At 43.6% G+C, this 13,777-nt stretch overlaps 1 protein-coding gene across 1 annotated transcript; it reads right to left on the reverse strand.

The window, feature by feature from the left end:
• Positions 1-378: 378 nt before the first annotated feature.
• Positions 379-13,405, reverse strand: Grp (gastrin releasing peptide). The gene is made up of 3 exons (XM_008840034.3): positions 13,124-13,405; positions 6,679-6,902; positions 379-751 (listed from the first exon to the last, which is right to left on the reverse strand). Exons 1-3 carry the CDS (start codon positions 13,260-13,262, stop codon positions 698-700), a joined length of 417 nt encoding a protein of 138 aa, XP_008838256.1. The 5' UTR covers positions 13,263-13,405; the 3' UTR covers positions 379-697.
• Between the last annotated feature and the right edge of the window lie 372 nt (positions 13,406-13,777).

Genomic DNA, 13,777 nt, shown 5'->3' on the forward strand with positions numbered 1-13,777 from the left:
TGGATGTCTGGATTCCAGTTCCATCTACCATGTGACTCTGGGCAAGTCACCTGACCTCTGTGCTCCTTTGTCTCCTCATCTGTTAAATGAGGATGATAATTTTAAACACATGGGACTATCCCAAGGTTATATCAGCGTAACAATACACATGGTCATATGTGGTAAGTGTCAAAGATAAGAGGATTACTACGTGATGAAGCAGGCCAACCCCCAATCTCCACCCCACCTGGTGGCATTAATCACTACTCAGTAAGTGGCCTTCAGCGACAACAACTAACCATTCCTTCTGCCTTAATCAGTGATCAGGAAAGTACATTGTCAAAATGTTTCAGTTCTGCCACACTGTCCTCTCATTTAGACTTCAAATAAGAGGACAAGTTGCCCTTTGAACAATGTGTTTAAGCTTTTATTGTGAATGGTAACAGATTGGGGCCCTGAATCCAATCAACAAATAGCTGAGATGGAAAAAGCATTCATTAAAAGGCTCTTTCTAGGCAGCTGTTCACAGCAAACAAGTTCAAACCAGAAGATGCTCCTCAAAAATCATGAGTTTAGTCAAGGTTGAAAGATACAAGAATAGCTAAGTAATTTGCACAAGGGAAATCTTGCTGATGATCCGGCAGAATTGATGCTTGTGAAACGCGGCCTCTGAAGGGTTTTGTTTTGCTCCTTGGAGGCTGTCTTTGTCATGGTCCCTTCAGCTGGGGGTTCCTTTCTTCCCCTTGAGAATCCAGAGCAGAGAGTCTACCAACTTAAACAAAATTATTAGACACAATTAAGCACACATGCGTGATATGGGGATCTAATGCTAGCAGTAAATACATTTCCAATAAACCATAAGCATCACTTGGGAGCTTGTTTAGAAAGGTGAGTTCTTGGGTCAACTCTGAGCCCTCGAGGGAGGAGCCCTGTTTGCTGCCTTCACAAGCTTCCCAGGTGACACGTAGTATACCATAATCACTCATGCTCCTGAGAGATAAAGTAACTCCTCCTGCTCCCTTGGAACTACTATGTTTGGAAGTCTTAATGCTGTATCTGCTAAACTTGTCCCCTGATCTGATTACTCATATATGTTTAGACCATCTTGAAAATTAAAGGTTTTATTTTTATTTATTACTAGAACAGAGCTGGGGAAGGAGACAAGGGCCAGGGGGACTTTCATTCTCTCCTGGCTTACTCTGGCAATGCCTTGCTCACCAATCAGCACTTATTTCTGAATCATATACTACAAACAGAATCTGGAAATGATATCAGTGTGGGCAGCTCAGGAAGAGGCATTCATTTGGGTCTCCACCAAAATTCTAAATTTATTGTGATTTGCTCACTGTGGCTTCTGCTCAGTTTCATTTTAAAATACTTCTTTATTCCCCTATGACAACCTTTACCCAAAGAGATGAGAAACAAGACCTTATTATTCTTCACCTAGATGAAGTTTATTACTCTTCCCAAGGTTCTCTGGCAATTTAGATTCTCCTGCTTTCAGACCGGCCATTTGTTTCTAATAAGGGAAGTATTGCTATTCTTGGGCAAATGGTACCTGCTCTGAAGTTCAACTGTGTAGAGCAGCTGCTAATGAGCCCTGGGCTGGGCATGGATTCCCACACAAGCCAATTAGCTTTGTTCTCCTTCCTCAGAGCCAAGACTGTACCACCTGACTGCCAGCCTACCTGGAGATGCCACCATCTCTCCTGCTACATGACTGATGGCCATCAAATGAGCCAGCTGAGGATATGGGAGAACCCATAGGAGTCCTCTACTGCATCAAAATATTGAATAGAGAAATTTGGCTCAAGGGAGAGAAAGCAAAGTAAAAAGGAAAAGGAGAGAAGAGAGCTGGGTTAGCTGGGGAGATTGAGATCCTGTGAAGGCGCTGGGGTGCTTTCACTGTTTCTGTATAGAAACTGCTGTGAGTAGAGGGTTATTGGCTACTCTTTTTAAATAGTTATTACTTTTATGTGTTTGAGTATATTGCCTGTATATATATATGTAAGTTCACCCATGTTGTGCATTGCCCATGGAGGTCAGAAGAGGGCGTCAGAGCCCCTGGAACTGGAGTTATAGATGACTATTAGTCGCCATGTGGGTGCTGGGAACTGAGCCCAAGTCCTCTGGAAGAGCAGCCAGTGCTCTTAACTCCGGAGCCACGCCTCCAGCCCTGGTTATTAGTTACTCTTGATTTGCATGTTCCTTCTCTTTTTGTGAAACTTGCTTGGGAACTATTCTAGTTTCATTTCTGTCACTGTGATAAAATAACCTGACAAAAGCAACTTAGGGCAGAAAAGGTTTATTTTAGCTCACAATTCTGGGTAATAGTCCAACCCAGCAGGGAGGTCAAGGCAGGTCCTCAGCTAGTCACATCAATCCACAGTGAAGAGTAAAGAGAAATGAATAAATGTATGCTCACTGCTTACTTGCTGGTGCTCAGCTTGATCTCTCCACACCTAAAGTTTGGGAACTCCTGCCTAGGTGATGATGCTACCCTTGGTGGCCTGGGTCTTCAGCACATCAACTAAGTGAATCAAGACAATGCTCCACAGACACACCCACAGGCAACTCAAAGCATACAGCTCCTCATTGAGACTCTCTTCCCACGTGATTCTAGGTTGTGTCAAGTTGACAATGAAAGCTGACCATCAGAGGAACATTTCCAACAATGAGAAACAAATGCTTCTATTTCTTCATACTGATTTGACAAGACAGTAAGAGGGGTCCCTTAAAATGAGAACAAAGGCTAGGGCATGGTGGCACATGCCTGCAGTCCCGGCTACATGAAAGGTTGAGGCAGAAGGAACGCCAGTGCTGGCAGGGGTGCCTGGGCTACATAGCAAGACCCTATCTCAATATAGAAAGAAAAAAAGTGAAGCTAAACTTACACATCTGTTTCCTTTTTAGAATAACCTCTGGAGTTCGTTCTCTACCCCCTTTCTTCAAGCCCACAAATGAAAAGAAAAGCATAGGCTGCAAAGAACAATGGACAGATCTATGTTACAAAGAAATCCTTCAGTGACTATCAGTACATTCCACAGCCAAGTCCAAGGTTATGGCTTAGACTCTGGTGCTGACCTGAAACTTACCTCGTGCTATAGAAACAGTGGGGTAACAATACCATTATTTTCAGGGTAGCATTACAAGATTTGAGAAAAGGGAAAGGGTAAATGAAAGATGAGGGTTAACTTCAACATGACTGGCCATTCTTGCTAGCAAAGCTTGGGAGCCTGTCTGCTATGAGCCACTAGTCTGGATTCAGCATACATTCCCACACAGCATTCTGAATTAAGTAAATATCTTTGTCATCAAAACATAGGAAATGCTCAGTTTCTAACTACAGCTCTGGGCAGACTGGCAACGGGACTTGATGTTTTACGGCTGCGGTGAGAGAAGAGAGTATGTGTGGAGAGTTTTTAATTTTAAACAAAGTCCTTCAGCCTCTGGAAGCTCCTGCAGCTAATTCTGGCAGTTCTTGACTAGATTATTAAACTTCTCTCTGACACTGGGAAATATATGGATTTCTAATAGACCAATCCTCTCGGCACTCTTTCTTTTTGAATAAGATAATTATAAGATGGTTTCAATTTTCATAATGACTTACTTTCATTGAGGCGGAATGTCCAAAGCAAGAGGAATGATAAACGGTCTTGCTCTCCGTAGACCAAACTCACTATTGAATTTGTTTTTCACATTACTGGGAAATGTATCTGAGAAAACAGGACTGATGTGTGCAATAGCTAATTATTCAAGGTGAGGTGGAATGAAATGGGATGGGCGTTTTTAAGCTTAGGAAAAGAAAAACAGCACATAAAGAGCAGAAAGCAAGGTCTGGTCAGATGAAAACAACCTTTTCTTACTTACATTGGGAGACGTAGCATCCCTTTTAAAGCAGTCTCTGTCCATGGCTGTCTCCTCAATCCATCCTATCATATTGGTACACAGAGACCTCTCCGAACCTATTCTTTCAGAATTGTCCTCAAAGCTTTGAATATTCTTCTGAATATGAGAAATGTTTGATCCTTGAAGAAGAACTTGAATTTTTCAAAGGAGTTCAATGATTGACAGAGCCAAGTTCAGGAAATAAAACAGCTCCAACTGGGCACTGCTGTTTGGTTAAGATAATGATGCACTGCAGTTATGTGTGTTTATAAAACACAGTTATGTGTGTTTATAGAGGGTGTTTTACAAATGAGCTACAAGAGCAAAGCATTTCAATGCATGTAGAAATTTTTGAGGATTTTAAGAGTAGCGATGTTTGTGTTCTTCGAACAAACGAGAAGGACATGGTTCTTAAGTTCATAGGAACTTTCGGATAGCACTCAACCAAGAAAAGTCATGGCCAAGTAGGGACTGAGAGAGAAGTCAACTCTAGGTTCACAACACCCTCAGACCTTGTGGTTTTCTGACAAAGAAGGAAACTGATCATCTAACACCTGCAAACATAGTTATGACAAAAGATTCACTCAGAGCTCTGCAGAACATTGGTATTGATTTCTCTATTGGTTCGTTTGATCTAGATTTTCCTTCTGAGTGGAAGATACTAAAGGACCTTCTCTCTAGGTCCTTCATGCAACAAAAGAAATTTTACTTTGCATTTAACATAGAAAGTCCCCAATGGACAGAAGGGATGTAAAATAGAAAGCCTCCCTCCAGAGAGGCCACCCTGAGATTCTGCAGCGGGCCATCAATCAAAAAGCTAACCACCATGAAGGAGTGAAGAAGGAAGTCTCTGAGCTCTGTGAGTCACAAGTAGTATTATCCATTGCCAGGAACAGAGAGAAGCAAGGCTATCTGCTTCATCCTGCATCCTGTGCAATAAGATGAATAAGAACCAGTCCCTGGATCTGCAAGTCAATGACTGTCTCAGGCAGCCAGCACTTGGACTTTTGCTCTGGCATCATCAATGAGAAGCAATGTGATTCAGTTTCCACACCTCTAAAGTACAGGGATAGGGGATGTGGCTCAGTTGTAGAGCACATGCCTTAGCATGTTCAAGGCCCTGGACTCCAGTCTCAACACCAAATAAATAAAAGACTCGTCCTCCTGACACTATTGTGAGCATACTCCTCACTCCATGGAGTATATTGTTTATCCTAGTATTTGGATTATAGTAAACAATAAAACTATCCACTACTATTCTTACATTATTATTTTTAATTTTTGTGTGTATGCACATGCACATACATGAGTGAAGGTGTCTACAGAGGCCAAAAGAGGGAATCGGATCCCCTAGAGCTGGAGTTACAGGTGGTGTGAGCCACCAGATGTGGGTGCTAAGAACTGAACACCAGACCTTTGCAAGAGCAGTGTGCATGCAGTCTTAAGTCCTGATCCATCTCTCCAGCCTCACATACTATTTTTAAGAAGGGAGTATTTACTTTGGCTCATGATTTCAGAGGTTTCAGTCCATTGTGGTGGGGAGGGCATGAGACAGCAACAGCAGTTCACCTCAGGGTGGCCAGGAAGCAGAGAGGGTCTTCACCTGCTATGACTATTTCCCTTCTACTGTATGTTTCATGGACACTTCTTAAACATTGGCGATAGCCACCTCACTTCCAGCTGCCTTACTTTCTTCCTATGAAATCTATTGTCTCATTTATTTGCTGTCTTTGTATGGGAGCATTACCATTTTGGTGTTATTTTATCGCCCTATCTTCTGTAAGATTATACCTAGGACAAATCAGTTGACTTCAGATATGTTCACTGAGTTTTGAATATTAGAATGCAACCCAAATTACATGATCTTGGAAAAAGTAGGAAAATATACAACTTTTTATATAAACAAGACACTCTCCTCTAAAAAGAAGATATTCTGCAGATAGGCCCTTCCTTCCCCTAGTGCTTTTCAAAAATAAACAAATCAATAGACACAGCAGGATTTACTCAAATACAGTCTATGGCCTTACTATCAAGATATTCTAGTAGGAAGTCAGACATGGTGGCACACGCTGGTAATTCCAAATACTCAGGAGGCTGGGACAGGAGACTCTCAAGTTGGAGACCACCCTGGACTACAAACAAAAATTCTGGTGAAGTCTATTATCAATGGTTTGAATGAACACAATTACTAATACAAATTCCTAAATTGGTCTTTGGAACTAGTATTCTTTCTATTCTAAGAGAAAACTGCTATGCCCGAAAGGAAAGATAACATGGAAGTTATCTAATAATCTCTTAGCATGCATGGGTGTTGGCCTAATTATGGACTATGAAGACATATCATGTCATGGTAAGCTATGCTGTCAACTTCATTGAATCTAGAATCACCTAGGGGACACATCCCAGTGCTTCCCTCTGAGGGAGTTTTCCAATGGATTTAATCGAGGTGGGAAAACTCATCCTGAATGTGAATTGCATCATCCCATGGGCTGAGGTCCTGAAAAGGGAAGGAAAGAAAAAGTGAGCTGAGCACTAGCATTCACCTCTCCATGCTTTCTCTGTGCCTAGCCGCCTCATATTCTAGTCACCATGTCTTTCACCATCAAGATAAACTGTACCTTCAAACTGTAAGCCAGAATAAGTCCTTCCTCTCTCAAGTTGCTTTCTGTCAGGTATTTTGTGAGAAAAATAACATACACAATAAGCAGTTTTATGCACCTTGACTGAATTTCCCCTCCTTTCAACTTTTCCCAAATACCTCCTACCCCACTTCTCAAGTTTGTTAGTTTCACCTTTGCATTTGGAACCTACATCTTTAAAATAGCTGCTATCCTCTGTATCCCAAGTAGGCTGGTGATCGCCCAGGGGCTGATGCTGTGGTGGCTGATAGCTTCCATTCCCCATTGCTTCCAGGAGGCCCAGCAAATTCCTTGCAGCTTCTTCCCAGCGGATGTATTCCCTCAGTTGCTCCTTCAGGCTTTCTTCCTTGGACACATACTGGGACTCATCTGTGCTCTTTTTCCCCATTAAGTGCCCTGTAAAAAACAAAAGCGAACAAGAATGCCACAAATTTAACCAAGAGGAGCAAAAGATGAACAACTGAAAAGGACACCAATAATGTACATTCTACTTTTTCTTAAATGCAAACTAAACCACATTATTTTATTGCTAGGAGCTAGTGTATACACGACACAGAGATTTTACTCTCAGTTAAAATGTGTAGTAAACTGGCCAGAATTCAGACCTGTGACTCAGTACCCTGCGTTTGACTCCAGCATCCGTACTAACCAGCAGGGTGACCTCAGCCAAGTGCTTTAGCATGCCCAGGCTTCAGTTTTCTCAGTTATAAAAGGAATAGGGTGGGTCAGATCACCTCTAAGGAACCTTCCAAATCTAAAATCAATTCTGTGTGCACAGAATGTTATTCCCCCCGAAAGATGAAATTTCAACATCTTTCATGGCCAATTTTGAGTTGCTGCTGATAATAAAAGTCTTGGTGCATTTCTTTGTGTGATTTACAATTGTACCAAAGGAATTTTTCATTTAACTTTCTCTGAATTTTAGCTGAAATTGAATCTAGAAAACCTCACCTAAGAGTGGTGGTAGATGAAGACTGAAATGAAAAACAAGTTGGAAAACAAGTTCTTACTAATGGTTGCCACATCGATGCAGAGTCTCTCTTGGGTCTTTCAAATGGTCAGTAGACTAGTTGATTGATTAATTGATTATTGATTGGTACAGTTAAAGAGGCCAAAGTACTAAAAGCATGGAAATTCACAAATGCACATGGGGATAACACATCAGAAATGGATGGACAATTCCGGGTCTGCATTCTTTTTATTTAGTTTTTAACATTGTGTGTGTGTGTGTGTGTGTGTGTGTGTGTGTGTGTGTGTGTGTGTGTGTGTGTGTGTGTGTGTACTCATGTGTACATGTACGCACATGCCTCAGTGCATGTGTAGAAGCCAGAGGATAACTTACAGGGGTTGGTTCTCTCCTTCCACCATATAGGCTCTGGGGTTTGAAGTCGGGTGGGCTTGGCCTTTCAACAAGTGTCTTCACCTGCTAAGACATCTTGTCCCCGGGTCTATATTCTTAACACTGTCCTTTGCATAAATACACTTGGAGTTTCTTGCCTTCTTTAGTTGACTTTCCTCACTTCTCTGAAACTGAACTTTCTACTATTAATCGACTTTTGCTGCTTTTGATTTAAAGCATACAGCAAAATAAAAGTCTTTGTGGTTCCAACATTGACTGGCATTGGACATAGTCCAGGGAAACATTATGGAAATAATACTTAGATGATCGTCTGTTGCTTAAAATTGAAAAAGGCCCCTTTTCCAGCAGCTCTGTCCACCTGACGAGAGATGTCCTCATTGTAGCTTTATTGCTGTCACGTGAGCTGCAATTGACAGTTTACAGAATGCCTTAATGTGGATTCTTTCATTTGATTGACACCATAATGGGTTGGTGAAAATAAGACTTACTGAAGTCTCACAGATATAAGTAAAGGTTCTAGGATTCTAATCAGCTCAGAGTTAAGTCTCTATTACATTATGCTGTTTTGAAGTGTCTTTTAAGTTTCCAAGAATTTAGGGAAGTAAAGCATCATTCTTAGATATGGAAATAAAGATATGATTTATAAATAGCCAATGTTACAAGGAGGAATAGGGACCATATATCAGCATATTGTGACATCATATGACTTGGAAAAAATTCTGTTAGTATTGGGAAGCCTTCAAATGAGATTTTTAAGAGGAAGCACTTGCCAAGTCACTTAGGAGAGAACTCTTCACACTGTTTGAAGACCCTGTGAAGGACACTGTCCCAAACAAAAGATTAGCATCTTACATTGTTTCACTCATCTGCTAGATTAACCTGGTGCCCAGCTGTCCCCTAAATAGCCATGCATTCGGCCCTAACGGTTATTATGTTGCACAACTTCACAGGAAGCTGATGCGTCAGCTTTAGTTACATGGAGGAAATTGAATCATGATGACTGGAAGGTAGCATTGGAACTCTGATGCTCCCAGAAATGACCTCGGTCACTCTTGGCCTCCCTAATTGCCTGTCATCTAGTTAAGATGCTGGAAATGAGAAAGGAATCATTGCCAATGAAGCAGTGGGGTGGGAGGTAAAAATATTTTTATGAAGAACTTCATTTTTGCCACGCCTGAATAAGTTTGTGGACTTTTCTATAATGGGAGGATAGAGCCACTGCCCATATTGATTTACCATAGATCCTGAGGACACTGAACTAAATGTCAGTGCTTCCCCCTAGGTATGTTGTGTTCAGCTCCCCACCTCTCCATCCACAAGCTGGTTATTAAAGGACGTGCACCATCTATAATATCTCAGGGAAGCACACATTCCCTGGGTCAGATTTCAGTTTTGAGCTGGCTACTGTCAGCCAAATCATCATCTCCATGGCAACATGGATGAAATGCCTTTCTACCTCTTCCGTCATCATCTGTCATATGTCCATATCAAAATAATGGAGATCTCAGTATAGACAAAAGACAAGCAGTTAAAAAAATAAAGTCTTTCTCAGAGGGTGGGGAAAGAGATGGGGTTCCCTAAAAGCATTTGATGTACCACTAAAGGGCACATTTGAAGTATACATGAATTTTTTCAAAGTTGAACCTGGAAATTATCCTAACTTGAGAAAATAGCCATTCATGAATTTTTTCAAAGTTGAACCTGGAAATTATCCTAACTTGAGAAAATAGCCATTAAAATATAAAGTGTTGGGGCTGGAGAGATGGCTCAGAGGTTAAGAGCACTGACTGCTCTTGCAGAGGACCTGGGTTGGATTCCCAGCACCCACATGGAGGCGATGAACCATCCTTAACTCCAGTTCCAGGGGAAATCGAAGCCCTCTTCTGACCTCCACAGCATTGCATGACATGGGTACACTCACATACATGCAGGCAATATGCTCATACACATAAAATAAAAATAACAAATAAAATATATAAAAATGTATATATAAAGTGTTGTGTACTTTTAAGAAATAGTCTTTATGGGGTTGGGGAGATTGCTCCAGTGGTTAAAGCACTTACATGATCAGAGTTCAAATCCTCAGAACCCATATAAATGACAGGTGAGCATGGTGGCCCATCTGTAATTCCAGCCTCAGAAGAGGTAGGCAGAGGACGCCCAGAGCAAGCTGGCTAGCAAAACTAGCCATATCTTTGAGCTCAGAATTTGATTGAAAGAGCTTGCATCAATGAATAAGGTGGAAAAGCAATAGAGGATGATTGTGGGCACCCGAACACAGATGCCCCCACACATCCAAACATGCACACATACACACATGCACAACACACACACACACACACACACACACAAATGCACACACGGAAATGGAAGGGAAAAAAGGAATAGTCTTTATGGGTCCATAATGTGAATTTCAGTTTTTGATGCATCTGGGCAATGATTGTGTATAGTCAGACACTGGGTCTCCCAATGCAGGTCTTCGATCGTGCGTCACATTAAAGTTAATGTTGCAACTAAGAGCATTTTGTGGAAGTACAGGGAATAGTCACTACTGTTCACATTGACATGCAGTTTCATCACACACACAAAACACTTCCATAAGCATCAAGTCACACAGGAGGAATTTGGGAAGTTTTCAAGCTGTTAACTCATTTTCCATTGCTGCACCATGCAAAAAGAAACTATCTTAGAGAGCTTGCAAATTTGTGCTTGACATCTTCCTTGTAGACAATAATAGAGATTTAGTCCTAGAGTGTGACTAAACCAAGTATGATGGCAAATGCCTGGAATTCCAGCACTATGAAAACTGAGGCAAGAAAATTGAGAGTTCAAGGCTAGCCTGGGCTATACAGAGCTAGCCTGTATACTAGCTAGCCTGGGCTATACTTTCTCAAAAAGCCAAGTGCTGGTGGTGTTGTTCAGTGATAGATCACTTTCTAATATGGGCTCCACTCCTAGTCCCTCCAAAATTCAAAGAAACAAAACAGAGGGGAAAATGCCCCAATCTGTGTGTCTTTGGCAACTGGAGAGGATAAGCATTGTTTTGGGATATTCAAAAACTAAACCTAAAGTCTAACAATATCACTCATCCTTGTTGATGTTCATATGCCAGTGGTACCTACCTGATGCACAGCTGTTTTGTCCCCCAAACACAATGTAATTATAGCTGAAGTGTGATTTTTCTACTTCGCCTCCCTTATTTTTCTTGCTGTTATCTAATTTTGCTTAGCCAGCAAAGGATGGAGAAAAAGAAAAAGAGTACAGTTGGTCACTCAGGAGTCTGAGACAGGAGGATCCCAAGTACAAGGCCTGCCTGTGCTATGTAGCATGTTCGAGGGCAGCCTGGGCAACTTAAGGAGACTTTATCTAAAAACTTTTTTAAAAAAAAGATACAGTAGGGGCTGGGGTATAACTCAGTGTCAAGTACTTGCTTAGTGTGTGCAGGCCTTGCATCCCATCCCTAGCACTAAAAAATCAAATTAAATTAGAAAGAGTGCATTTGAGGTTGCACTGGTCACTGTATTTGGAGTTCGGAATACCCAAGTACCACTATGGATGATGACTAAGGAAAGGTACCCAAATATCCCAGTTCCAGAACTTCAGATCAGAGTTCGCTTGGCTTGCACCACAAATGATATGATACCTGATTCCCCAGCCACCTCTGCTGTCCTGGTATATCATAAGCTCTTTTCATGTGACAATAGAAAACATCAGTTTACCTTTCTTACTGCATGGAGAATGGATCAGACAGTGGCCATTTGAGCTAAGCTCCCAAAAGCCTATTGTAAACAATTACTAGTCCTAAATTTGGGTTCTTTAATTTTTTTTCAGTATCCTTCATTCAAGAAATGCAGGCTTAGCAGCTTCTCCCAAACCCCATGCTGCTCTGCCCCAGAATCTTGGGGTCCTAGTGGTCGTCAGAGATCACAAATCTTTTCATCCCTGAGACTTTTAGCAAATAAATAATCTACAGGATGGCAGCCCAATGCTCTTGATCTCTCTGGCAAAACAATACAGAGAAACCAAGGAGTCACAGTTCTAACCCCACCCCCAAATTCTTCCTCTTTTGTACTTAGAATCTGAGATTCAGTTGATTTAGTAAGTACCTTTCCAGCACACGCGCACACACACACACACACACACACACACACACACACACACACACACACAAGCTCTTTAGGGCAAGGACTAGGGAAATACTGAGGTGGTCGCAGTTCACAGGGGTGGCAAAAGAATCTAGAGACCTTGATCTCTGCATTTCTTCGAGTCTGTGCCTGCTTGTCGAGAATTGATGGGTGAACCCGGAGCTGCTAGCTGCTACTGGCCTCCTATTTTCTGAAAAGCTCTGAGGGCCGCGATCCCTCTCTCGAGTTCCCTACCGCCTTCCCCCAACACACACTGCAGGACAGTCCTCTGGCCTAGATTGGGGGTGGGGGGCTGGGACAAAGAGATCCAGAAGCCTGTGCCTGGAAAATAGGACTTGTTGGCAGAAGAAAAGAGTAAGGAGAGAAAGAAGAGGGTGAAATCGTTGGTCTAAGGGACTGGGAAAGTGCTGGGTTTCAGGCAGCAGGGACGAGGTGAGCTCGGAGAGTAGGCGAGATTCCTGAAATCTGCTGGGGGACAAATGAGGGCATAAGAACCAGGAAAAGAATATTACTGTGAAGGGAGTAGAAGGACTGAGAAAACTCAAGAGAACCACTCGCTGAGCGCACTTGAAACCCAGGCCAGAAGCGCCGGACCCAGGTCCTCACAACCTGTGGCTGTTCAGTGCAATAGCGCAGCCTGGATTCAAGCTCACGCTGGCGGTGGCGGCGGTTGAGTCCCTTGGGCTGGACCAGGATCCTGGACGCACTCAGGGACCTCGCTCCCCAAAGTTGTTCAAGGAGAGCCCCTTGCCAGATAGAGTCAAGGTTGGGTGGATAAAAGAGACATTGGGTAGTTTCGAAGCTAAGATGAGCTGCACGCGAGGCTGGGGTGTTCGGGAGAACGCCTAGAGAGCCAGCCTGGATGCGGTGAGGAAGTCAGAGATGCGCACAGACACTAAGGGATTAGAAAGGGATCAAGGGACCAGTCTGTGGCTAGCGAGGGACCCACCAAGCTTCCCAGGACAGGATAGGATGGGATGGAGTTTCGGGGGAGATGGGATAGGTGTTTTTAGGAAAACGCTGAGATGGGGAGAGAGGACCCCCCCCCGCCCCTTAACTGCTTAGACCCTCCAAGGACTAGAGCGCAGGGATCTCACAGTCCGGACACTCACCCACTGCCCAGTGGTTGCCGCGCGGGTACATCTTGGCCAGAACTGTCCCTCCGCCAGCAGGCACCGGGGCAGCTGGCCCCGGAGGCACCTGGCAGAGGACCAGCGCCAACAGGAAGAGCGGGAGCTCGGGGCAGCGCATGATCCCGGCGGGAAGCCCTCGGAGTGCTGTGGCGAGGTTGGGCGGAGAGCACGCTGTCCCCGCGTTGCAGCAACTGGAGGACCGGTCCTCGGAGGAGCTCCGCCACTACCGCTTTGCGCGCCACTGCTGCAGCTTCCACGAGGCCCTGGACTTTATATGGAAGCCTGGGCGGGAGGGGCCGGGGGCTCTTCCACCCCGGACCGGAGCGTTCTGACGTCTCCCTATTGCGAGCCGGGGCGCCCAGACGCCTGGCCCGGAAAACCATCCATCTCCCTCGCCGGTGATGAAAGGTTGAGTGTACCTTGTCCCCTCTCCCCTTCCCTTCGAGTCCTATCTGCCTTCCCCACATTGGATTAATTCTTCCCATCCTAGACGTCCTTTCCAATATGATTTAGTGAATTCCCTTCCTCCTGTCCACCACCATCCTACAGCAGGAACCTCATCCCACCGAGATTTTCTCTGAGGCTTCCCTGCCCACTTAGCACAGCGAAATGGAGGACCGGGCAGGGGATGCG

Source organism: Nannospalax galili, unplaced genomic scaffold (assembly GCF_000622305.1).
Source record: "Nannospalax galili isolate Female #2095 unplaced genomic scaffold, S.galili_v1.0 scaffold819, whole genome shotgun sequence".
Classification (NCBI taxonomy): Eukaryota; Metazoa; Chordata; class Mammalia; order Rodentia; family Spalacidae; genus Nannospalax; species Nannospalax galili.